Genomic DNA, 25,105 nt, shown 5'->3' with positions numbered 1-25,105 from the left:
CTAGTTAATCTCCTCTGCACCCTCTCCAAGGCCTTGGCATCTTTCCTAAAATGTGCTGCACAGAATTGGAAACAATACTCCACCTGAGAGCTAACCAGTAATTTATGGAGGTTTATTATAACTTCCATGCTTTTGTATTCTATGTTTCTATTTATAAGCTCAAGGATCCCAGATGCTTTTTTAACAGCCTTCTCAATTTTCCTGCCAGTTTCCAATAGAATAAAATAGAAACAGAATAATGGGTCCAGCAGTGTAACACTAATTAGCTGGAATTATCTAGATTTTGCTCAACACTTTTAGCAGTTACAAAGATGTATTCAATGATTAAAATGGACTACTGATATATAGATATGGGATGAGATCTATTGTCTCCAGCCTAGCTACTCTTACTTAGCATATATGTTTGTGTATAAGATGAGAAAGCAATGTCACTTTGATAATTTAAAGTAATATGCAAAGCACAAGTCAGGAGTGTGATGGAATACTCTCACATGCCTGGTTGGGTAAAGCTCCAACAACACTCCAGAAGCTTGACACCATCCAGGACAAAGCAGCCCGCTTGTTCAGCACCCCGTCCCCACCTTAAATATTCACTCCCTCCACCACTGGCACACAGTGGCTGCAGTGTGTACTGTCTACAAGATGCACTGCAGCAACTCACCAAGACTTCTTTGACAGCACCTTCCAAAACTGTGATTTCTGCCACCTAGAAGAACAAGAGTGCTTGGGGAACACCACCACCTCCAAGTCACACACTAGAAATATATCACCATTTCTTTATCACTGCTGGGTCAAAATCCTGGAACTCCCTTCCTAACAGCACTGTGGGTGTACCTACCTCACATGGACTGCAGCGGTTCAAGAAGGCAGCTCACCATCACCTTCTCAAGGGTAATTAGAGACAGGCAATAAATGCTGGCCTAGCCAGCGACACCCACATCCCATGAATGAATACTAAAAAAAGTCAATAATATCCATATAGACACTGGGGAGTGGGATATTATTGGTGGTAAAATATCAACATTCACATTTTCTCACTGATAGGGAAATTTTAATTTGATGCTCTTTGAAGGAGCTGAGATTGCTCATGGATAACACAGCTCAGTCTGTCTTAGATAGGACATGATTCACACATCTTCACAAAAGCTGGAATTGAAAACTAAGGGGATGCCAATAACTCCAGTCTCCTGAGTGGTGCAGCCAGCACTGTTCAGACTCACCAGGGCAGGTGTTTCTGTGAGTCCTTTATAAATGCAGCAGATGGATAGAACCTCTCCACTAGAAAATTTTTGTCACATGCAATGTTAACCCGGGAGACTTGAGCACAAAAATCTAGGATGCCACTTGAGTGCAGTACAGAGGAAGTGCTGCACTGTCAGAGGTGCCGTCCCATCCAGATAAGACGTTAAACTGAGGCACATCTGCTCCTTTACGTGAAAGTAAACAATCTCATTGTACTATTCTAAAGAAGAGCAGGGGAGTTCTCCCCTCTGTCCTGGCCAAATCTAACCCTTGCTCAACATCACAAAAACAGATTATTGTGTCATTATTACATTGCTGTTAGTGGAAGCTTCCTGTGTGCAAATTACTACACTTCAAAAGTACTTCATTGGCTGTAAAGCACCTCGTGAAGTCCTGAGGTCATGAAAGGCACTATATAAATCCTGAATGTGATATTGTAGTTCTTTGGCCTTTTATGGTCTCTACTAAAACTGCAGTGGTAGCTGTACAACTGGTCTGTAGGGTGTGGAAAACGGACCAAGGTGTCTCACTTCTGATCACTATCAATCCCCATTGGAAATGACCATCTCTGGAGGTCAGCTGAGCTTTGTTGTCCTTCTCAGTTGCTCTGCCGTGGAACAGCACATGGGCATTCGCTGTCATGGCTTGGCAATGGATAATGACCATATGGTGAGGTACTGGAGAGGACCTAGTGGCCCATGGAAACATACCTTTAGGACAAATAGCAACAAAAAAAATCACCATCTGAACACATCCGAGTGTCATCATGGTGTTAGTATCATTGTGACCCTGAAATTACCCTGTGGGATACTAAGAGCATTAACATATCGCAATATTCTTTTTTTAAAAACCTTCAAATAAGTTGCAGCAAACAGGTTAAATTTTGTCTCGCATAAACATTTCCGGGTCTGATTGAACTGTATGGACAGATGTGGATTTGCTGACACCATCAGAACCATCATCCCCAGCTCCCCTCTCTGACATCTCCTTGGGGCTTCTCTCCTGCAGATGCCGGTACGAGGAAATCAGGACAGCCAGCCTCTGACTTCCTTGTCTCTGCACATCTAGAAACTGGTTTGGCGAGTCCCGTAGCTAGCAATTGCGGCATCCGAACCTTTGCAGATTCAAAGAGTTGACCTGACTCGAGCAAACCAACCAAGTGAGACAAGTGATCGAGTCAGGAAGGGCGCAGTGCAGTGCTTCCGCGTTCCAGTCAGACATAAGGCAACTCTTTAGAACTCTTCCATAGGGACTGGGAAACTTCCGCAGGAAAGTGAAAGAAGGGATCATCTGGGAGTTCGCTGGCTGCTGTTTTTCAACAAAAGGAAATAAGCGGAAACGTCCACAAAAAAAATCGAGATGTGTCAACAGCTGTGCTCTTTAGTCGAGATCGTTGTAGGTTCGCACCAGATTGCCGGTGCTTTCTACGACATCGCTCTGCTCATGGTGGTCCAGGAACGCTCCAACTCCAACTCCAACTCATCCAACTCCACAACATCTGCAAGCCAAGACAAGCAACAGGGCGCCATCGCTCAGTTCTACATGATCTACAACCTCCTGTTGAGCATTACCCCTCTGCTGCCCACCTTCTTGTTGGCCAAACTGGGAGATCAAAAATCCAGGAAGATCACCATTTGGGTGCCCATTGTGGGCTACCTGTTGTCCAGGTCCCTGCTGCTCTTTGTGATCCTGTTTGATCTGCCCTTGGGGGTGATGTTTGCTACTGCTGTGGTGAATGGCCTGAGTGGGGGCTTTACTGCATTCTGGACTGGGGTCATGGCCTGGACCTCAGACACTTCCTCAGAGGAGAAGAGGTCTATCAGACTTAATCGAGTTGAGCTGACCTATGGAGTAGCAGGGATGATTGGAAGTATTGCATCAGGGCACCTCTTTGTTCATTTCAAAATCTCACATGAGCAGGGTGCTGGGTTGGTGGTCCTCAGTTGTACTTTTTACACTTTCAGCTTACTTTGTAGCATCCTGGGGCTAAAATTGTCACCCGAACAAATGCAGACTGGATCTGTGGAGCAGCAGCAGGTTAGTGGCACAAACTCTCATGGATATGACAGCCTGTCGGATCAAGGACAGCAGGGAAGTGGCAATCGAGCATCTGATGGGGATGAGTTTGAGGCAGAAAATACAACCATTTATGAAAGTCAAAGTGAAACGTCAAGGTTGCTGGATAACCAGGACAATATACAAACTCAAGATAAATCTAGAGGTAACATGTCAGTGGATAAAATCACGATTGCACTGCTGTTCTCAGCTGGGGTTTTGTATGAATTGGGTGTGAGTGGTGGAGTGGATGTGCTGCCCATATTTGTACTAAAGTACCCACTGAATTGGAATGCTGTCTGGGTCGGTTATGGCAATGCAGCTGGGTATGCTATCTTCCTAACCAGCTTCCTAGGAGTTGCAGTTTTTTCCAGATGTTTGAAGGATACTTCCTTGATTGTGATGGGAATGGTGTCATTTTCCACTGGGATGCTAATCATGGCCTTCATGAAGTGGACTTTCCTATTCTTTATTGGTAAGCAATTTTATTGGCCGCATTCTGGGGCTTTTCTGAACTAAACCTTTTAGGGGCCAAGTCTTATCAACCATTCTGTAATATATGGCGAGGGACATTTGTAGCTTTTACTGTTAGCTTCAAAGAGAAAAATAAGGAAGCTATTGGATAGTCATAGAGTGTTACAACCACCAGGTTTTGAGTAATCTAATCCCAATCTCCTGCTCACTCTCTACATCTTTTAATATTCCTCTTCTTCAAGAAACTATTTTTCCATGAAAAAGATTTAATGCATGCTGCTTCAAAAAAAGCACAAAATTCCACATTAATCATCCTCTGTATAAAGACTGTTTTTTGTAACCTTGCCTTCACTTTTAGAATTTCCTTAAATTTGTACCATCTCATTGAATTTTTTGAAGAGGTGACTAAGGTAGTGGACAGGGGAACATCTATGGATGTTATTTATATGGACTTCCAGAAGGCATTTGATAAAGTCCCACATAAGAGACTGTTAACTAAGATAGAAGCCCATGGAGTTGAGGGCAAATTATTGACATGGTTAGGAAGTTGGTTGAGTGGTAGGTGACAGAGAGTGGGGATAATGGGTAAGTATTCTGATTGGCAGGATGTGACTAGTGGTGTCCCGCAGGGATCTGTGTTGGGGCCTCAATTATTCACATTATTCATTAACGACTTGGATGATGGCATAAGTAAGTCATATATCCAAATTTGCTGATGATACAAAGTTAGACGGCAATGTAGACAGTCTAGATGATAGCATAACATTCAAGGAGATATTGACACTCTAGGTGAGTGGGCAAAACTGTGGCAGATGGATTTCAATGTGGGCAAGTGTGAGGTGATCCATTTTGGACCAAAAAAGGATAGAGCAGGGTATTTGCTAAATGGGAAGAGGTTAAGTACAATGGATGTCCAACGAGACGTAGGGGTTCAGGTGCATAGATCTTTAAAATGGCACGAGCAAGTGCAGAAAATAATCAAAAAGGCTAATGGAATGCTAGCCTTTATATCTAGAGGATTGGAATATAAAGACACAGAGGTTATGCTGCAGCTGGTTAGACCCCACTTGGAGTACTGTGAGCAGTTCTGGGCACCACACCTTAGGAAAGATATATTGGCCTTGGAGGGAGTGCAACGTAGGTTTACAAGAATGATACCTGGACTACAGGGGTTAAGTTACGAGGAGAGATTACACAGATTAGGCCTGTTTTCGCTAGAATTTAGAAAGTTAAGGGGTGATCTGATCGAAATCTTCAAGATATTAACAGGAAAAGACAGGCTAGATAAAGATAAACTATTGCCACTGGATGGAGATTCTAAAACCAGGGAGCATAGTCTAAAAATTAGGACCAGACCATTCAGGGGAGATGTTAGGAAGCACTTCTTCACGCAAAGGGTGGTTGAGGTTTGGAACTCTCTCCCACCAACAGCAGTTGAAGCTAGAACAGTTGTTAATTTTAAATCTGAGATAGAAAGATTTTTGTTAAGCAAAGATATTAAGGGATATGGGCCAAAGGCAGGTATATGCAGTTAGGCCGCGGATCAGCCGTGATCTCATTGAATGGTGGGACGGGCTCGAGGGGCTGAATGGCCTACTCCTGTTCCTATGTTCATTGCCATCTCACCAGCCAGTGAAAACAACTTGTCACTATTTATCATAACCCTTCATAATGTTGAAGACCTCTATTACATTATCCTCAATCTTCTCAGTACTATTGAGAAAAGCCTGAACTTTTTGTGTCTCTCCTCGTAACTGTAACCCTTGACTTCTAGTAACATCATATTAATCTACACTGTACTATCGCCATTTCTTTTATATTCTTCCAATTGGGGCCAAATTCAGGCCTGGTACAAGTTCAACATCATGTCTTTGCCCTCGTATTCTACCTCTAGATACAAAACTAAGGATTCTGTTTGCCTTTTAATACCTTATCTACTTGCATTGCCACCTTTAGGTGGCCTGCACATTGACACATCAAAGTCCTCTACTCCACTTGAAATTTGTCATTTAAAATATTTTTCCTTGCCATATTCTTGCCACCAAAATGTGTCACATATTATAGACACTATTGAATCTGTTAAAAATCAAAGACAAAAACACATCACATCCTGATCAGAGAACTCCTCTATGCTGATGATGCTGCACTAGTTGCTCACACAGAAACTCAACTACAAAGACTCATGGACTGTCTCTCCCGTGCCTGTAACTTGTTCTCCTTGGCTATAAGTGTCAAGAAAACCATGGTCATGGGACATGGTGTTGCACCTCCCCCCTCCCCGATCACACTAAATAACACCCCACTGGAATTGGTTAGCAAATTCTGCTATCTTGGGTCCACGGTGACAGACAATTTGTCCCTTGATGCAGAACTTGATACACGCAAAGGGAAAGCAGCTACCACCTTTTGCTGACTTGTGAAACATGCATGGAATAACACCAGGCTAACCCTTAGGACCAAGCCAATGGTTTATAAGACCTGTGTTCTCAGCACTTTGCTGTATGGCTGTGAAACATGGACGACTTGCAGCTACCAGGAAAAGAAATTGAATAATTTCTACCTACGCTGTCTGCGGCGCATCATGTGTATATCCCGGCAGGACAAAATCACAAATGCAGCAGTCCTCTCAAAGACAGAGATCCCAAGTGTGTTGGTACTAATCAAACAGAGATAGCTTCAGTGGATCGGACATGCCCGCAGGATGGAAGACGGTCACATACTCAAGGACCTTCTGTATGGTGAGGTAGCTGGGGCCAGACAACCAGTGGGGTGCCCAAAGCTCCACTTCAAGGATGCTTGCAAGCGTGACATGAAGGCCCTGAATGTCGACTCTCCAACTTGGGAGTCACTAGCTGGTGAAAGAGGGAAATGGCGACACATCCTGTGGACTGGTGTGCACTACCACGATGACCAGTTGCTACAGCAGCTTGGTGACAGGCACCAACATCAAAAACAACAACTCTCAGCGTCACTTGGCAGCTTCAGATGCAGCACTTGTGGCAGAACCTGCCTCTCAAGGATTGGCCTTCACAGCCATCAGCAAAGGTGCACCACTTAAATGAATTGGCTGCTGTGTGTCCATCAACTTTTGTCGATGGAAGAATGCCAACCAGTGTATCTGGTACTTATCTGCACATCGAGGTTAAAGGAGCTATTTAAATGCAAGTCATTGTTGTCTAATATTGTGTTGTCCATGCACTAATGTGCAGATGAAAACATTCAAATAATAGTTTGAAAAAAATATTTTAAAATGCTATGAGTTCCGCAATGGAGGTTAAGTCATGTAATTGGTGATAAGGAGTGTCAGCAGGAGATTAGTCTTTAATGAACTCCCGCAATCACATTAGCATTTTCTGAAACAATTAACCATTTCCTCTTCAACCTGCTATCTTTTATCTTGCAGCCCGAGCTGTGATGATGTTTGCCCTTATTCCACTAGCCACAATACGATCTGTGATTTCTAAGCAGATAAGACGCACTTCATATGGTTAGTATCTCAGATCCTCCTAATCTTGTCTAGTTTCCAAATTATCACCTTGTGCCATGGTTACTTTTCATTCCGATTAATGCCAGTTAAAAAAAAACTCTGAACAAGTTAATGTCGATGCTACTTTCTCCATTATACAGGTTCCGCTAACCCATATAGTATCCCTGAACTGAATCGGGGAAGATAATCTGTTCCCAGGGCTCCAACAGTACCATTGCAAAGGGTCCTGTACGTATGGATGTCTTCCTTTCCCGATATGGCAGCCGGCGCACTTCCAGCCAGATATGTGTGCCCATTTCCTACCTGCCATTCTGGGGTTTAGTAGACCAGTGGATGCCCAAAATTATAACTCCACACTGGATTACAAATCGCAGGGTCTTTTAGCATAACCCACCTTGGCAGAACGTGATGTGATTAGGTCAAAAACAATGGAAGATAAAATCAGGCAGGGTGTTCGACCCGATCCTTTTGTCTCCAATTTCCCCAGTTTATCTTTGGAAATTTGCATTAACTTGGTAATACCTTTACATTACCATCTTACTATAGAGTCCTATGTAAGAGGGCTATAAACCGTGACAATTATATTCTGCAGCAATACCAAAACAAAAAAAAAGGATGAAGCATAGCATTTGAATCCTGCAATTGTACTTATGAAGGATAGACTTGCCTTGGAGGCGGTTCAGTGGAGGTTCTCTAGATTGATTCCTGGGATAAGAGGGTTGTCCTATGATAGGAGGTTGAGTAGAATGGGCCCATACTCTCGAGTTTAGAAGAATGAGAGGTGATCTCATTTGAAACATAGGATTCCGAGGTGGGTTAACAGGGTAGGCACTGGATGTTTGCCCTGGCTGGGGAGTCTAGAAGTTGGCCATTTAGGACTGAGATGAGGAGAAATTCCTTCACTCAACCTGTTGCAAATATTTGAAATTCTCTACCCAAGGGAGCTGTGGATGCTCAGGTGTTGAATATATTCAAGATAGAGATCAATACATTTTTGAACACAAAGGTGAATTAAGGTTCATGGGGATAGTACTAGAAGGTGGAGTTCAGGTAGATCATTAGCCATGGACTTACTGAATGGTAGAGCAGGCTTGAGGGGCTATGTGGCCTATTCCTGTTCCTATTTCTTATGTTCTTATTTGAAGGGAAAGTGCTTGGCACACTTCAGATTTTACTAACACTGACTGGAGTCATTGCTTCAACTGTCTTCCTCAAGACTTACGACTCAACACAAGACTGGTACCCTGCTGTCTGTTTCGCTCTGTCCTCTGTCATCGGTTGCCTGGGTATCATTCCCATAACGTAAGCAAAATCAAATCATAAACGTATTTGAAGTTCTACTGCTGCAGTTGCACTAAATAATGGTGTTTTTATAATGATGACACCTCCAATCAACTGGATTATGCAAAAAGAATGAGAAGGAAATTGTGATAGGGTGGGGGGGAGGGGGCATGGGGGAGGCAGTTGAGAATCTCATATACTCGTACATGGACTGGTAACCTGAGGACATAGATTGAAGATAATTGGCAAATGAACCATGGGGAAGATGACAATCTTTTTTAAAATACAGTGAGTTATGATCTGGAACGCACTGCCTGAAAGGATGGTGGAAGCAGATTCAATAGTAACTTTCAAAAGGGAATTGGATAAATACTTGAAAAGGAAAAAAAAATTAGAAGGCTATGCAGAAAGAACAGGGGGAAGGGGAGTAATTGGATAGCACTTTCCAAGAGCTGGTAAAAGCACAATGGGCCGAATGGCCTCCTTCTGTGCTGTATGATTCTATGATAAATTCATTGACCCCAAAATTCAGGGAACTATGTTTTAAGGCAGCCAAGGCCACTGAAACAAGACAAATTGCTGTAGCCAGTCTTTCTTGAATATGGCTCCACACCGAGTGTGGGACTGGTGAATCTACAGTAATGTTCAGAAGAGAAAGCCGCTCAATCTTGATCTAACCTCAGCTTCTGTGGAAAATATTAAAAATAGACTAGTGGTATAGCAGGCAAGATTATCGTTAAACGTCCCTGTGCTTGGAATTCACTTCATTTGTGTAAGAGATGGAATACACAGCTCTGGGAATTCCAATGTTGTTAAAGAACTACCTTTACTGGAAGTGGTTATGCAGCATAGCCTGGAATGTCACATTAGTAAGAAGGGAGTAGCAGAGCATTACCTGTAGAGCTGAAAGAGTTAGGGAGAGAATTTGCTACTGGGAAGGATCTTAGCTCTACTTAGAACAAAGAACAAAGAAAATTACAGCACAGGAACAGGCCCTTCGGCCCTCCAAGCCTGCGCCGATCCAGATCCTCTATCTAAACATGTCGCCTATTTTCTAAGGGTCTGTATCTCTTTGCTTCCTGCCCATTCATGTATCTGTCTAGATACATCTTAAAAGACGCTATCGTGCCCGCGTCTACCACCTCCGCTGGCAACGCATTCCAGGCACCCACCACCCTCTGTGTAAAGAACTTTCCACACATATCCCCCCTAAACTTTTCCCCTCTCACTTTGAACTTGTGACCCCTAGTAATTGAATCCCCCACTCTGGGAAAAAGCTTCTTGCTATCCACCCTGTCTATACCTCTCATGATTTTGTACACCTCAATCAGGTCCCCCCTCAACCTCCGTCTTTCTAATGAAAATAATCCTAATCTACTCAACCTCTCTTCATAGCTAGCGCCCTCCATACCAGGCAACATCCTGGTGAACCTCCTCTGCACCCTCTCCAAAGCATCTACATCCTTTTGGTAATGTGGCGACCAGAACTGCACGCAGTATTCCAAATGTGGCCGAACCAAAGTCTTATACAACTGTAACATGACCTGCCAACTCTTGTACTCAATACCCCGTCCGATGAAGGAAAGCATGGCGTATGCCTTCTTGACCACTCTATTGACCTGCGTTGCCACCTTCAGGGAACAATGGACCTGAACACCCAAATCTCTCTGTACATCAATTTTCCCCAGGACTTTTCCATTTACTGTATAGTTCACTCTTGAATTGGATCTTCCAAAATGCATCACCTCGCATTTGCCCTGATTGAACTCCATCTGCCATTTCTCTGCCCAACTCTCCAATCTATCTATATTCTGCTGTATTCTCTGACAGTCCCCTTCACTATCTGCTACTCCACCAATCTTAGTGTTGTCTGCAAACTTGCTAATCAGACCACCTATACTTTCCTCCAAATCATTTAGTGTCCTGATGTAGCCAAGAGCCATATCCTAATCTATCAAGCTTGTGGCGCCAGGGGACTATATTGGGTTTGCCCCTTCATCTCGGTTTCTCAGTTCATTCAAAAAAGAATTCAACCTGCAAATGTAAAATCGTGAAACTGCAAAATTGCCATTCTGAGGAAAAATAAACACTGAGGCAGCAATGATAGAGGCTGTTGCACTTTTCTAAGAAAAAATACGCTCTAAGCACCACATATGACGTGCGGGAAATGCACCCACATTACTTGCTGGAAATGCATTGCCCATCATATTGGCAAGTGCAAAAAATCAAATCCCTCCAAAAGATTTGATATGTTGGGGGTCAATTGATTTTTTAAGACTGAGGTAACGTTATCAAGACATATGGATCAAAGGTGGGTAAATGGAGATGAGATGCAGATCAGCATGTTTTGGTGAAACAAACTTAAGGGGTTTAAATGCTTCTTCCAATTTGCATTTGCAGCATGCTTTTTTTCAAAAAGTTAGCTAGTTGTAGGTCTTCAATTACACAGAAGATATGTGAGTACAGAATAGAAAATTGGTCTTCCTATTGTTACCTGTAGATTTCCTAACATATTCTGCTTCATTTGTAGCATTGTAGAACGCAGATTATCCAGACCAGCCAGAATTCCAGAAGACTAATGTGAAACCCAGAGATAACAGATGGATAGAGTTCAAAACCATCGTAGCAAATAAAGAAACCCAGAAGAATCACCACATCTCAACTGTGTTCTGATCAGTCAATCATCTGAATGTTTTCAGATTGGTTTCTATGCTACCCCCAGTACCAGAACCATCCTGGACAAGAACACCAAATTAGCCTATACCTGTTATAAGAATTTCCTGGATTTTGCAGTAAGAATAACAGTATCAGCACTTGCTGTTATTATGGAGTAAATTGGACATTAAATTCCAGAGTCCACACATGTACAGTTAAATGTGGAAAACCAGACATTGCTATCCAATTTTCCCTACTCCTCCACAACCTTCTTTACATCAGTTCCTTGCAATGGCCGCAGCCTTGAAAGCCGTGTAAAGGCACGAAGTTGTGCTACTAACTACCAACTAAGCACGCCAGAAGTAGTTAGGGCTGGTGTATTCAGGTGCAAGTGAATTTTTAAAATGGGACATGTCTTAATTACTACCAAACATCCTCTCTGCCTTCGAGATTTTAATTTCAGGGTGGCACATTGGCGCAGTGGTTAGCACTGCAGCCTCACAGCTCCAGCGACCCGGGTTCAATTCTGGGTACTGCCTGTGTGGAGTTTGCAAGTTCTCCGTGTCTGCGTGGGTTTCCTCCGGGTGCTCCGCTTTCCTCCCATATGCCAAAGACGTGCTGGTTGATAGGTTAATTGGACATTATAAATAGCCCCTAGTATAGGTAGGTGGTAGGGAAATATATAGGGACAGGTGGGGATGTGGAATTAGTATAAATGGGTGGTTGATGGTCGGCAGAGACTCGGTGGGCCGAAGGGCCTGTTTCAGTGCTGTATCTCTAAAACTAAAAAAAAACACTAAAGTGTGGAGTCGTATGCCTTCTGAATTTACTTATTGGTAGAGATTTTAAAACTTTTTTACTTTGCCTTTTTTCTCTTTCTCCTTTTTTAATGCTTTCTGTACATGATGTTACAATGAATTAAATATTCTAAAATATGCTTCCTAGTTTAGACTTTGCATATCAGTGAGGATATAAATTGTAAACATGATCAACAGCAAACGCCATTTCTTCACTGTTGACTGCAAAATCCGAGCCGATTTGTCATCTTTCGACCTCTTGTTGCATTTGACATGAATGCAATCACACCATCTTCCTTCACTATAGTGCGACTCAGTAGGATTACCCATAACCAGTGCTACACCAACCTGTACCATTATAGCCTGTACTGCTTCCGTTCTTACTCACTTCCAGAGTTGCCCCAAGGATCCAGTCCCCTAATGCTCATTAATAAGTATTGCCTGAAGATTGTCATCAGCTGTCAGTCTATTGCCATCATTACAAATGAATCAGAACTTCCCCCAACTAAACATTGGGAAGATTAGATCAGGTGAGATCCAAACCCCCTTTCCCATACAGCATCATCACTTTCACTCCTGCAGCACCTTTCCCTAATACTGCCAATCTCAACTATACCTTCAGCACTCTATTATACTTCTTGCACACCCTCCTTGCTAGTGACCAGCTATGATCATCCAAAATGCTGACTCCTGCATTCTTCTTGCACTTAAGCCCATTTGCCCCCTGCCTCCATTCTTGCTGACTTATATTGGTCCACCATCTCTCGGATCAAATTTAAAATACTCGTTCAGCCAAAGACGCATCTGTGGCCTCACCCAAATGTTCCTCTGAAATCTCCCACGGTCTCAAATCCCATCCATCATTTTGCCCTGCTCTGTTGTGCATTTCTTGTTATTCCACCTTCCGCGACAGAGTCCTCAACTGCCTCTATCCTATCTATAATTCCAAAGATTAGGGCTGTGTTGTGATTATGTTGCAAGATAACTGCCCTCTGAAGTGGTCCATCAAAATTAGAAATGAGTAATAAATAACAGCCTTGACAGAAATGTGCACTTCTCAATAAAATAAAGGAGCAAAAGGAAAGGGAGATGGAAACCAGAATAGTTCATTCAGGGGTATTCAGTTAATGGACTAATGATCTAGAAACAGGAGGAGTTCAAATTCCACCACAGCAGCTGGGGAATTTAAATTCAATTAATTAATATGGAATTGGGAATTAAAAAGCTAGTATCAGTAATGGTGACTGTGAAATTACTGGATTGTCATGAAAAACCCATCTGGTTCACTAGTATTCTTTTGGGAAGGAAAGCGGTGATCCTTATCCAGTCTGGTCTATATATGACCTCAGAAACACAGCAATGTGGTTAACTCAGCTTCCCTCTGAAATAGCCTAGCAAGCCACTTTATTGTATGCAAAGCAGTGGCTCACAATCAGCTTTTCAAGTGTAATTAGGGATAGATAATAGTACTGGCCTTGCCGGGGCACCTACATCTTGTGAATGAAGGAGGAAAAAAATTCAGCTCAAGCCAGTTCTGCCATTCTATTCAAATCATGGCTGATCTGTATACAATGTTTGGCTTTTCAGAAGTTTGAACAGAATATAGATGTAGTTTGTTTCCTTTTTGACAGGTGGCAGTGTGTGCATGTGAAGAGAATGAGCATCAACATTGAGTCATTGACATTTCAAACACTTGGTAGTTCCAAAGCTCTTTTTATGTGGTAGGCACATGTTACTCAGAAAATGGTACCAAGTTGCATTTGAATACATCAAGTTTTATTCAACCAAATATTTAAAATCAGTTGAGGCAAAGATAAATGCAATATCAAAACAGTACATTATACTGGTCCCTTGACAGCTTTTTGAAAAAGTTTATACAGTACACATTTTACACCTGAATCCCATAGCTAACCAAGTTGTTTAAGGGTGAAAAACCAATCTGCGGATGTGATGCTAACCAGCCAAAGTCTGCATTCAGCTATGGACACTTCACTTGGATTCAAAGCTCATCACTACAGCTGGGAAGCAGCCACATACCAAGATTGAATGATCTGGTACAGATTCAAAATAAAAGAGGTTACACATTCTGCTAAAACTCTAAATGACTTCTAACAGAAGGGGCAGTGTTATGCCACTCTGCACTGCCAATCCCTTATACAAAGCATTCAGTGCAAGAAACACAACCATACAAAAAAATTTGCCAAAAGCAAAATATATTACATTTGACATTTATAGAAATTGTATTTTCTTTCTGCAACCCCTCTCCAAATGAAAGCCTTTTAACACTATAAATCACACATTCGTATCTACTGATCAAAGGGAGAACATCTTACAAATCCCTGGTGCTCGTTTTAATCATTGGTTTATTACATTAGCTCAACTTTTTTTGTTCAAAACTAATATACTGCAACCTTGTGCGAAGTGCAGCCAGACTGGGTACATACTAAAAGGAAATATTAAACTGAAAGAAGGTAGTTGTAAACCTGTACAAAGCCAAAAAACTTCCAACTCACTAAAAAGAGTAAGACGAGTGTTTGCCTCAGATTAAATTTAGTGTTAGGGCAGTCACAGAATTCAGATTTTTAAAAAAAATATCTATTAAATGATGTGGAGGATTAAAATTCCTTTAGCACCATTACCCTAAAATTGTGTTTGAACTGCAGTATTGAAATATTTGGCGATTTCTTACAATCATTTCTTTAAAGTTAAAATTAAGTATTTGATGCCTTTCACGGGTGGTTAAATAATGCCAAACACCACAAGTTACTTCTAGAAAGCATTTTATTGATAAAGGTACATGTACAGAAAAGCTTGTAAAATGGTGTCCCTCAACTAACGAAATAGAAATCACACACCCAGAATTTTGCAAGTTTAACAAAATTCTGCTAGGAAACTAGAACGGGAGAGGAGACATTAAGGACGAAACCCCTAAGTCTTCAGAACAAAAACTAACCCATTGTATTTAATTCCTCAAAGCATTTTGACATTTAAAAAAAGTCAGTCCTTTTATTGAAATGGTCTCAATTACATTCCTCCAGGAAACTTGTCATTCCCTCAAGGTAGGGGTATGGTAGCTTAGTGGTTATGTTATGATCTCATAATCCAGAGGTCTGGATGAATGATCTAAAGACACAAGTTCAAACCCCACTATGGCAGTTGGGAATATAAATTCAAATGAATTAAATAAAATTTGTAATAAAAAGCTAGTCTCAGTAATGGTGTCTTTGAAACTACTGGATTGTTGTAAAAAAAAAACCATCTGGTTCTTAAATGCCCTTTGGGGAAGGAAATCTGCCATTTTTACTTGGTCTGTGACTTCAGGCCCACAGCAATGTGGTTGACCCTTTACTGCCCTCTGAAATGGTCGAGTAAGCCACTCAGTTGTATTCAAGGCAAAGGCATACCCCCACCATCTCAAAGGCAATAAATACTGGCCTTAACAGTGGCACCCACATCCTATGAATGAATAATGAAAGCTTGCTTGGACTAGGGGTTAGTCAGCAAGAGACTTATGACATATACCTGAGTCAAGTTAAAAAAGAGCCTACATCCAGTAATCCAAACAAATTCTCATTGGAAAAATCTGGATAAACCAGAATATAGAGGACCAGCATGTTAGGAAACCAGAGAGCAAGCTTGCGTGCAACACAGACAGTGTGAAAGAGACACAAACTATGCAGTTCTTGTACATCAAGGGGTGGGGGTTAAAAAAAAATCTCGCCTTTTGCTCACAGGAAAAAAAAAAGTCAGCCAAACCGTGCATGGCTACTTCCTCCACAAAAACTCAAGAAGAAAAAAAAAAAAGAGACTTTTAGACACCCATAGACAACACTGATGCCTCAGTGACCTCAAGGTTACTTCAGTCTTCCTTCAGATGTTGGAATGTTTCAGCCAACAAAACCTTTCGACACAGGATCCTACAGCATTGTTTTACCCGTGAATGCCATGCTAAGTACAGTACTCTGATAAATCTTATTGGACAAGTTAAACATAATCCACTGACTGCAAATTTATTATTTACTGCTTCCCACACCAATGGGACTCCTTATAAAACTGAACATAAACTAGTTATCTAATACAACTTACACCAAAAACTGTGGTTTTATAATTAATCAGTGCAAAATTGATTTTTGACCTGATCAAAAAATTTTTAATGCACATTCTCCGATCCTGCTTAAGGAATCACAAGGCAGATTTGCCAATTAAGTGTTCTTGTTTATTAAAAATGTATTTTTTTTTTTGAAAATCCTTTCATATAAAAGGACTACAGAACAACTTCAGGGGAGAAAGTGAAGGAACCTCTAACCAGCAGCACACTTTAGCATGTTGGCAACGAGATGCATTCAGAACCTTCTTTGACAAAAATGTCAAAGAGAAAGAACGAAGATGCATGATTTTTCTATGTGCATTTTAAATTAGTGTTGGTGCAATAAAACAACTGCTCTGACTGAGCAAAAAGCTCAACCCAGCTGCAAAATTATTTAAAACTAGACAAGTTTCATTTCCTTCCTTTTGCTGTGCAACTCTTAAAAATGCAAGCAGCTTTATAGTTCATGAGGGAAACGAACATGCAAACCAACTGTTTAAATTAATGTACAACATTCAAGAATAGTTTATGCTGCTCCAAGTTCAAACATTTAAAATTGTGAAAGGAAAATTTGCCACACTAAACTAAAGGCTTGTGAATTGCATAGTTTTAAAAGAATCCTGGCATACGCTGACAAACACAAACCAGGTTAGCATATTCAGCCAAAATGTTTCACGGGTACATTCATAAAATGAAGGTCAATGCTGAGATTAAATTGAAGATACATCCACGATATTTAATATTAGTTTCTAAATGGACGTTTGCCCAGCCAATCAAGCCGAGGTTGGCGGCTGAATTGCTGCAAAAGGAACCACAATGTCCAACACTCCATTAGCAACTTTTCTTCTGAGGAGTTGTCTGGATAGATTCAATGTATTCCACAAGAGGCAGAGCTGCCTCGACACATTAACTACAACTCGGAGAAACTGAAACATGCCAAGGTGGACAGAGAATAGATTTCAAGAACCACCTTCCAATTCTCAAGAGCACTTTAGAAATACTAATGGTACGTATATGTTCAAAACATTCGAATACCAGTCAGAGGAAGTAATACCCAAACAAGTACAAAGCTCTGCTCATTCGGTGTCTGGTTCTGGTCGGAGATACCAGGGAGACATTCAAGCACCGAAGGCCATGCAGACGATCCTAAATGTCAGGGTTACGAGAAAGGATGCAAGAAGCTGAGGCTTTTAAGCTTGGAAGGAAGAAATCAGATTTCCTCTTAGTGGTATTTAAGAGGGTTAAGGGAATGTAAAAGGTAAACCCAGAATATTACATTAAAATTGACAGAGTACGACGAGGGGACATAATAGTTCGAACAAATTGATTGACATCTCATCCACCACCTTAAACATTCACTCCCTTCATCACCAACACACCATGTCCACAGTGTGTACCATCTACAAGATTTGTTCTTACTAGTTCATTTGGATCAAAGATGGAGTTGGGCTACCATTTGAAGCAGTAACTGCTGAATTAGGAACTAAGTTACGGGAATGCTGGTTATTTAAGTACAGTTCCTTTAGCTGGGGAAAATTTCGCCACCAAGCAGGAATGCAATACAGCAGCACAGTATTGCACCTTGTGGTCAAAGAAGAAAAAATAAAGCTGACAAAACTATTTAAAAATCAGTGCCTACTGTACAAATTGCCCTTCCACTCATGGGCATTGCCATACTTTAAGATGTGCAGCACTGCCCCCATCCTCCCCCATTTCCAAACTCCAAATAATTGAACCCTTACAGAAAGGTCCTCCTCACCAACATTCACCAAGCAATCTGTTACAGGTCATGTTAGAGATTCTTCACATGGACAAATTTTAAGTCAGTCACTTTTCCACAGAGAAAGGGAAATGGGAACTAATGGCACACTAGTCTCATCAGATAGAGGCGGACAGAGGTCTGGGAGTAGCTCTCCAATCTGAATGGCAAAACACGTAGCACAAGATAAGTTAGCCGAGTATAGTAGGAGCATAGTATGGGAATATGCTCCTAACCACCCCCACAGCAAACAAAAGTGTTCCTTCATTCAACTACTTGTGTTGGAACAGTTTAAATCTATGCAATATGAATGTTGAACACCTATCCCTAGATTTGCACCATTGCAAACCATTCCCACAAATGCCCCACTCCAAATATAAAAATCACATTTTAAGGTCCTCTGTACAATTCAAAAATAACTCATGCCAACTGATTATGAGCATTTAGGTATCGACCAACAGACTGCATGCATGAGGTGCATCAATTTCCTGGCTGTGTTAACATTCAGTGCTGATGTCTGCCCCCTTTCAAATACCACACATTACATGGGCTAGAGTAAATTAGTGAAGAAATTTCACTCATTTTCGATCCTGCACTACAAAATAACAGCAATGGTACACAATTTGAATGCAAACAGTTTATCGAAGTGTTTATTCAATAGTGTTCAAAAAATTCCACAGGTTGGGTTGCAAGAATTGTTGGCATTAGCATAGCACCAAACTTCTGTTAGGGAAACGGTGCAACATTGAATAATCCACACTAATTTCACTAATTACTAACTCCTTCATGATTTATTTCAAAGTTCACAGTAAACAAACCCATCTATCCTCAAATAGAAAATGAGGATTAAAATGACTTCAATTAACCCAAGATCCATCAGCAGCTTCAATACACGTGGTTAAACAAAATATCGAATGCCTCACTTCTAGCAACTATGTTAAACTGTAATGATCCACAATACTACAAAAAGGTCTCTGAATGCGCAGGTACATTTTAATACAATGAAACTACATGACTTCCTCCTCTCCACCCATTAGCGTCAATAAGCTCATGTGAAAATGGTCACCAGTATTTTGACTGCCATCTCCCTCAAAACTTGGTTGTTAGAAACTAGTTCCATTATTTCACATGCACATTGCTATTTTAGACAGTGAAAACAGCCACATCACTACAGGTCACTGATCATTTTGCTGCGCAGATGTGCAAGTTGCATTCAAATCTAAATCTGCCAATACTGAACCAGAATATATTCTTTGCTGAACAAATGCACCTTTGTAACCTCATTCAAAGTGCTCTCCAGTAGTGTGACCATTACAGTTTTAGTTACAGCTCTAGAACTAAGATTAACGCTTTCTAGAAGTTAACAGGCAAAACCAATGAGAAGGAATGATTCGGAGAACTGCATAGAATGCTACTTGTCCATAGCATTTATGCATCATTTTCAAATGACTTCCAATGTTTCATTGGCTAACTTGCTGAAAGGCTGTTTGTTTGACCAAATTGTCCACTTGGGCCTCTTCATGAAGATGATTACCAAAGTCTTTGTGAAAACGCAATAAAGTTTTGGCACTTAAAGCAAGTCATCACCTACGAATTGTAATAAATGACACCACTGCACAATTATCCATTTTCAGGTTCGGAAGAAGTTTAAAAAAGAAACCTTTGCCAGACTAGTACATACCCGAGTGATTTACAAACATGCCACCAAAGTAGTCAGCCTGAATACATTCTGGTATCACTCATCTGACCAAAAGGTCCCACCCCCGCCACTTTCCCTGAAAGGATGGGTATTAAGATTTTTAAATCTAGACCTTTTCCTCAGCCACCTCTTCAAATCCAAAAGCTAGAGGTTTGCTTCATGCATGAAATTGGAAGATCGCACTCTGTTTTGAATGCGACACACCAATGTTAAGTAGGGAACATTCCAATATAATTTGAACCAGTAAACTGCAGGCACCCTGAAGGAGGAAGGGGTGGGATATTTTCCCAATCACTTTGGCTCTCCGTTTAGTGCACTGAACTGCTCAAAAAAAAAAAAAAAAACTCAGCTTGGAAAATTGCCTGGGAACAAAAAAAAAAAAACCACTTGCAATTTATTTTTTCTTTCTTTAATTGAGCCCAATACGTTCAGTTTTAATTTTAGGTGCAGATTTGGTAAAATGTAACTGCTTCAAAATGCAGGTAATTGAGCCAGGGTTATCCCAAACCTGACGGACCTTTGAATAAAATATGAAGCAAAATTACACTACAACCAAAGCTACAAGCAGTTGTGTTTTTTTCTAAATCTAGTATTAGTGTTAATTTTGCATGGTTGCTCCAAAACCAAGTGAGTCTTTTAAAAATTGTTTTTGAAATGCTTATTTGAGAGAATACTCAAAAAAAAAAAAATGCCTTCGTGGGAAAATGAAATAAGATAATCAAATGTGATGATTTCATTACAGCAGGCAAGAAAGCATCAATGTAACCATGCAACTAGGTAACTTTTCCTTCTCCACCACCACCACCCCCACCAAATATCAAGAGTTTAGTGTACTGCAGCCATGGAAACTAAGCAACTATGGTTGCTGAAAATTTAGTCCAAAATAAACACTCAAATTAGCTTATACAAAATATTTCATGCAACAAAGGCACTTTGTATACCCACAATTCATTGTTACTGTTTGTTCCCTGGGTGATCTGGTAGCAAATATCTCACCACCTTCAATTAAATACCTGGAATATTCACTTAATTCACATAAAAACAGGTCTAACTACAGGGGCAGCGGCAAGTGAGCGATACAATCTCCTCCTTTCTTACCCTGGTTCTGAAAACATTTATCATACATGATTTTATAAACCAACCTCTTTTCACAGACTAAACACATTACATAAAGATACTACACTGAGAAGTCATTTTACAAAAAAGGTATGAGAATAAAAATTGGCAAAATTTAGGATCAGGAAAAAAAAAGTATATAAATTAGACACAATGGTTTCAAATTACAGGTGGAAAATACAGTACCCTACAAATGACCCAAGTGGTAAGTGCACGTCATTATATTAAAAAAAGGAATGCTGTCAATGTTCAATTAATGCTGGTCTCAAAAGGTTTCACCAATACTGTGCTGTAATGGACTCACTGGATTAATTACCAATCTTCTATTATGGTCTTTGTAGCCTGCACAAGGGAACAAAGACTTTTTAAAAATGTTTTAAGTGTTGCCTACTATTATAAAGATAATTGAATAGAAAGGAACTTGCATCTTAAGAAAAGGAACTTGCATCTTAAGAACCCTGCATTTGCTTCCCTTATATTTGGGGCCTTAATATCTCCATCAATCACAGAATCAATGCTTGGAGCTCTCCTGCATACAAGTTTACTCAAATCTCAACAAATACCTCCACAGAAATACCAGCCCACACCTGAGTGCACTCAATTGGTTAAATAGGATGCTCAAAAGCATCTATCAAAATATCTAAGACTGTTTACATGTAACAAGTGTAAAAAAAAAAATCTACAGCATATGAAAGAGCACAATCACGTTGACCAGGTGAAAGGCCTCTCTCATATCTCACCATTTAAGAGTACTGGACACAGCCAGTACTCAGCAGACCACTGAAAGTGAATTGTTAGATAATACCGTGCGGACGAAACAAACAAACCTTCACTGAACAGAGAGCACACCTTCTGCAGACAGTTTGAGTGTCCTTGTACAACGTGCCAATGACGTACAGCTACATAGAAAAACTGTCTGTTTGATGTTCTTCCCCCAGCCCCCCAAAGTGCAATATTCCAGTACTGTGAACTGGGCAAGTGAAGGAGTAAAACAGCCAGTGAGCAACACTAAAGGAGAAGCTACGAGTGGCCCTCGCTTTTAACTTCCGGCTTTTCTTGTAGGAGTGGAATAATGGCCTCCCATGCTGCAAGGCACTGCAAAATAAAAATATATTTTAAAAACATGTAAAAAATCTTAGCATTAACTAACTGGAACAGTAGGTCCATTGCAAAAAAAAACCTTTCGGATTTATAAGTCTCTCAAGTAGCTTGAGAATCATACAGCACAGAAGGAGGCTATTCAGCCCACTGTGCTTCTCTTCAGGCAGTGCATTCCAAATCACAACAATTCACTGCATAAAAATGTTTCCTCATGTCACCCCTGGCTCTTTTGCCAATTATCATAAAATTAGTCCTTTGGGGGACACCAAGGGCAGGCCAGTTACTCCTACAACTATGTGCATTTATATAGTGCCATTTAGCATAGCAAAACATACCAGATTTATCAAACGACGTTATGTTACGTTACGGCAGGTCAGCTTGGCCAAGTGGAATGCATGTCCTGCAGTATGAGAGAAGTCACGGACACACGTGTCCTAGATGAACACATCTGCAGGAAGTTTGAGCTCCGGGTTTCGGAACTCGAGCAGCGGCTGGAGTCACTGTTGTGCGCCCGCGAGACAGAGGACTACATGGATAGTGCATTTAGGGAGGTGGTCAAACCGCAGGTTAGGAGCTTGCAGGCAGATAGGGAATGGGTGACTGCCAGGCAGTCTAAGAGAACCAGGTAGGCAGTGCAGGAGTCCCGAGTCGGAATCTATCTTGCTTACTAATTGGTTTTCCATTTTGGATACTGGTGAGAGCAATGGTTCCTCGGGGGAGTGCAGGCAGAACAAAGTCTGTAGCACCACAGGTGGCTCAGCTGCACAGGAAGGGAGTAAGAGTGGAAGAGCAGTAGTGATAGGAGATTCAATAGTCAGGGGATTGTTGCCTCCCTGGTGCCAGTGTCAAGGATGTCACGAAGCAGGACATCCTTCTGGGGGAGGGTGAACAGCCAGAGGTCATGGTCCACATTGGTACCAATGATATAGGTAGGAAGAGGGATGAGGTCCTGAAAGCAGATTTTAGGGAGTTAGGAAGAAAATTAAAAAGCAGGACCACCAAAGCAGTAATCTCGATTACTCCCAGTGCCACATGCTAGTGAGCATAGGAATGAGGAATGATCGATAAAACACATGGCTGGAGAATTGGTGGAGGAGGGAGGGCATCAGATTTCTGAGGCATTGGGACTGGTTCTGGAGCAGGTGGGATCTGTACAAGATCCCTACTAAAGCTACATTTTTAACAGGACTGGAACCAATATCCTCGCAGGGATATTTGCGAGTGCTGTTGGTGAGGGTTTAAACTAGCTTGTCAGGGGGATGGGAACTGGAGGAGTAGCTCAAATTGGAAGGAAGTAAAGCTGGTAACAGGAGGTAGAAAAGTAGCAAGTGACATTAGAAAGCAGGCAAAACAAAGGCGAGCATCAACGAGACTTAGAAAGACAACAAGCTTAAGGGTACTCTACCTGACTGCACTAAGTATTCGCAACAAGGTAGATGATTTTAAAGCCCAAATAGAGGCAAATATGTATGATCTAATTGCCATAACAGAAACGTGGCTACAGGGTGAACAAGACTAGGAACTGAATATTCAAGATATTCGACATTTAGGAAGGATAGGCAAAAAGGAAAAAGGAGGTGGTGTTGCACTGATAAGGGATGGGATTGGTACATTAGTAATGGAGGATCTCAGATCGGAAGAAAAAATGTGGGATCCGTTTAGGTGGAGCTAAGAAATAGCAAGGGGCAGCAAACATAGGTAGGAGTTGTTTATAGACCAAACAGTAGCGGTAGTGTGGGGCATGGTATTAATCAGGAGATTAGAGAAGCATGTGGCATAGGTAATACAGTAATCATGGGTGACTTCAAACTGCATATAGTCTGGGTAAACCTAATGAGCACTAATGCTGTGGAAGACGAGTTTCTGAAGGGCTAATTAATAATCTTGTTGTAAAAGAACCTTTAGGGATGAGTGACCATATGATAGAATTTTACATTATGTTTGAAAGGGAGGTCATTCAATCTGAAGCCAGGGTGTTAAATTTGAACAAAGGAAATTATGAAGATAGGAGAAAATTGGCTGAAGTGGACTGGGAAAATACATTAAAAAGGTATGACAGTACATAGACAATGGATAGTCTTTCAAGAAATATTATAGTTTACAGCAACTATACATTCCTTCAAGGCACAAAACCCCAAAAGGTAAGGCAATCGACCGTGGCTAACAAAGGAAGTTAAGGATTATAAAAGATTAAAAGAAAAGGCCTTTAAAGTTGCCATAAAATAGAAAACCTGAGGATTGGGAGGATTTTAGAATACAGCAAAGGAGGATGAAGAAACTCAAAGGGGAGAATAGAATATGAATGTAAGCTAGCAAAATATATACAAGTGGACTGTAAAAGCTTCTGCAGGTATGTGAAAAGGAAATGTTTGGCTAAGACAAATGTGGGTCTATTACAGACAGAGTAAGGAGAATTTATAATGGGGAATAGAGAAATGGAACAGAAGCTAAAATGATTACTTTGCGTCTGGGTTCACTAAGGAAGATACAAGAAATCTCGCAGAATTAGAGATCCAAGGGATTAGGGGGAAAATGAGGAATTGAAGAAAATTAGTAAGAAGGTCGTATTGGAGAAATTAATGGGGCTGAAGGTTGTTAGGTCCCCAGGACCTGATATTCTACACCCCAGAGTGTTGAAAGAGGTAGCTATGGAGATAGTGGACGCATTGGTGATCTTCTAAAATTCTATAGATTCTCGAATGGTTCCTGCAGATTGAAAGGTCGCAAGTGTCACCCCACTATTTATGGGAGGGAGAGAGAAAACAGGGAATTACAGATATGTTAGCTTTACATCAGCCATTGGGAAAATGCTAGAATCTATTCTAAAGGATGTGATAAATGGACACTTGGACCATATGATCTAATTGGGTATAGTCAACATGGATTTATGAATGGGAAATCATGTTTGACAAACCTGTTGGAATTTTTTGAGGACGTTACTAACAGAATTAAAGGGGAGTCAGTGGATATGGTATACCTGGATTTTCAGAAGGCTTTTGATAAAGTCCCCCACAGGAGATTGGTTAGCAAAATTAAAGCATGAGATTGGCAGTAATATACTGGCATGGATTAAGGATTGGTTAACTGGCAGAAAGCAGAGAGCAGGAATAAACGGGTCATTCTTGCATTGGCAGGCTGCGTCTTGTGGGGTACCACAAGGATCAGGACTTGGGCCCCAGCTGTTCACAATATATCAATGATTTGGATGTGGGGACCAAATGTAGTAATTCCAAGTTTGTGGATGCCACAACTAGTTGGGAATGTGTGCTGCGAGGAAGATGCAAAGTGGCTTCAAGGGGATTTGGACAGACTTGCCGAGTAGGCAAGAACGTGGCAGATGGAATATAATGTG

General features: G+C 41.1%; 2 protein-coding genes across 2 annotated transcripts in view; one reads left to right on the top strand and one right to left on the bottom strand.

Moving 5' to 3' along the window:
- The window catches only part of LOC137369448 (paralemmin-1-like), a 492,534-nt gene extending 484,048 nt beyond the window's left edge, over positions 1 to 8,486 (top strand). Inside the window, exons 11-12 of the transcript XR_010974948.1 lie at positions 7,175 to 7,258; positions 8,404 to 8,486. The gene's annotated coding sequence lies outside the window, so the exon portion shown is untranslated. The remainder of the gene's footprint in view (positions 1 to 7,174; positions 7,259 to 8,403) is intronic.
- Positions 8,487 to 13,745: 5,259 nt separating this feature from the next.
- Positions 13,746 to 25,105, bottom strand: part of snx30 (sorting nexin family member 30) — an 82,090-nt gene continuing 70,730 nt past the window's right edge. Inside the window, exon 9 of the mRNA XM_068030673.1 lies at positions 13,746 to 21,747. Within this exon, the coding sequence (XP_067886774.1) occupies positions 21,673 to 21,747 (75 nt within the window). The 3' untranslated portion in view covers positions 13,746 to 21,672. The remainder of the gene's footprint in view (positions 21,748 to 25,105) is intronic.

This window comes from Heterodontus francisci, chromosome 4 (assembly GCF_036365525.1).
Source record: "Heterodontus francisci isolate sHetFra1 chromosome 4, sHetFra1.hap1, whole genome shotgun sequence".
Lineage (NCBI taxonomy): Eukaryota > Metazoa > Chordata > Chondrichthyes > Heterodontiformes > Heterodontidae > Heterodontus > Heterodontus francisci.
Note: the sequence above shows the minus strand (reverse complement) of the source record. Positions and strands in the feature narration are given on the sequence as shown.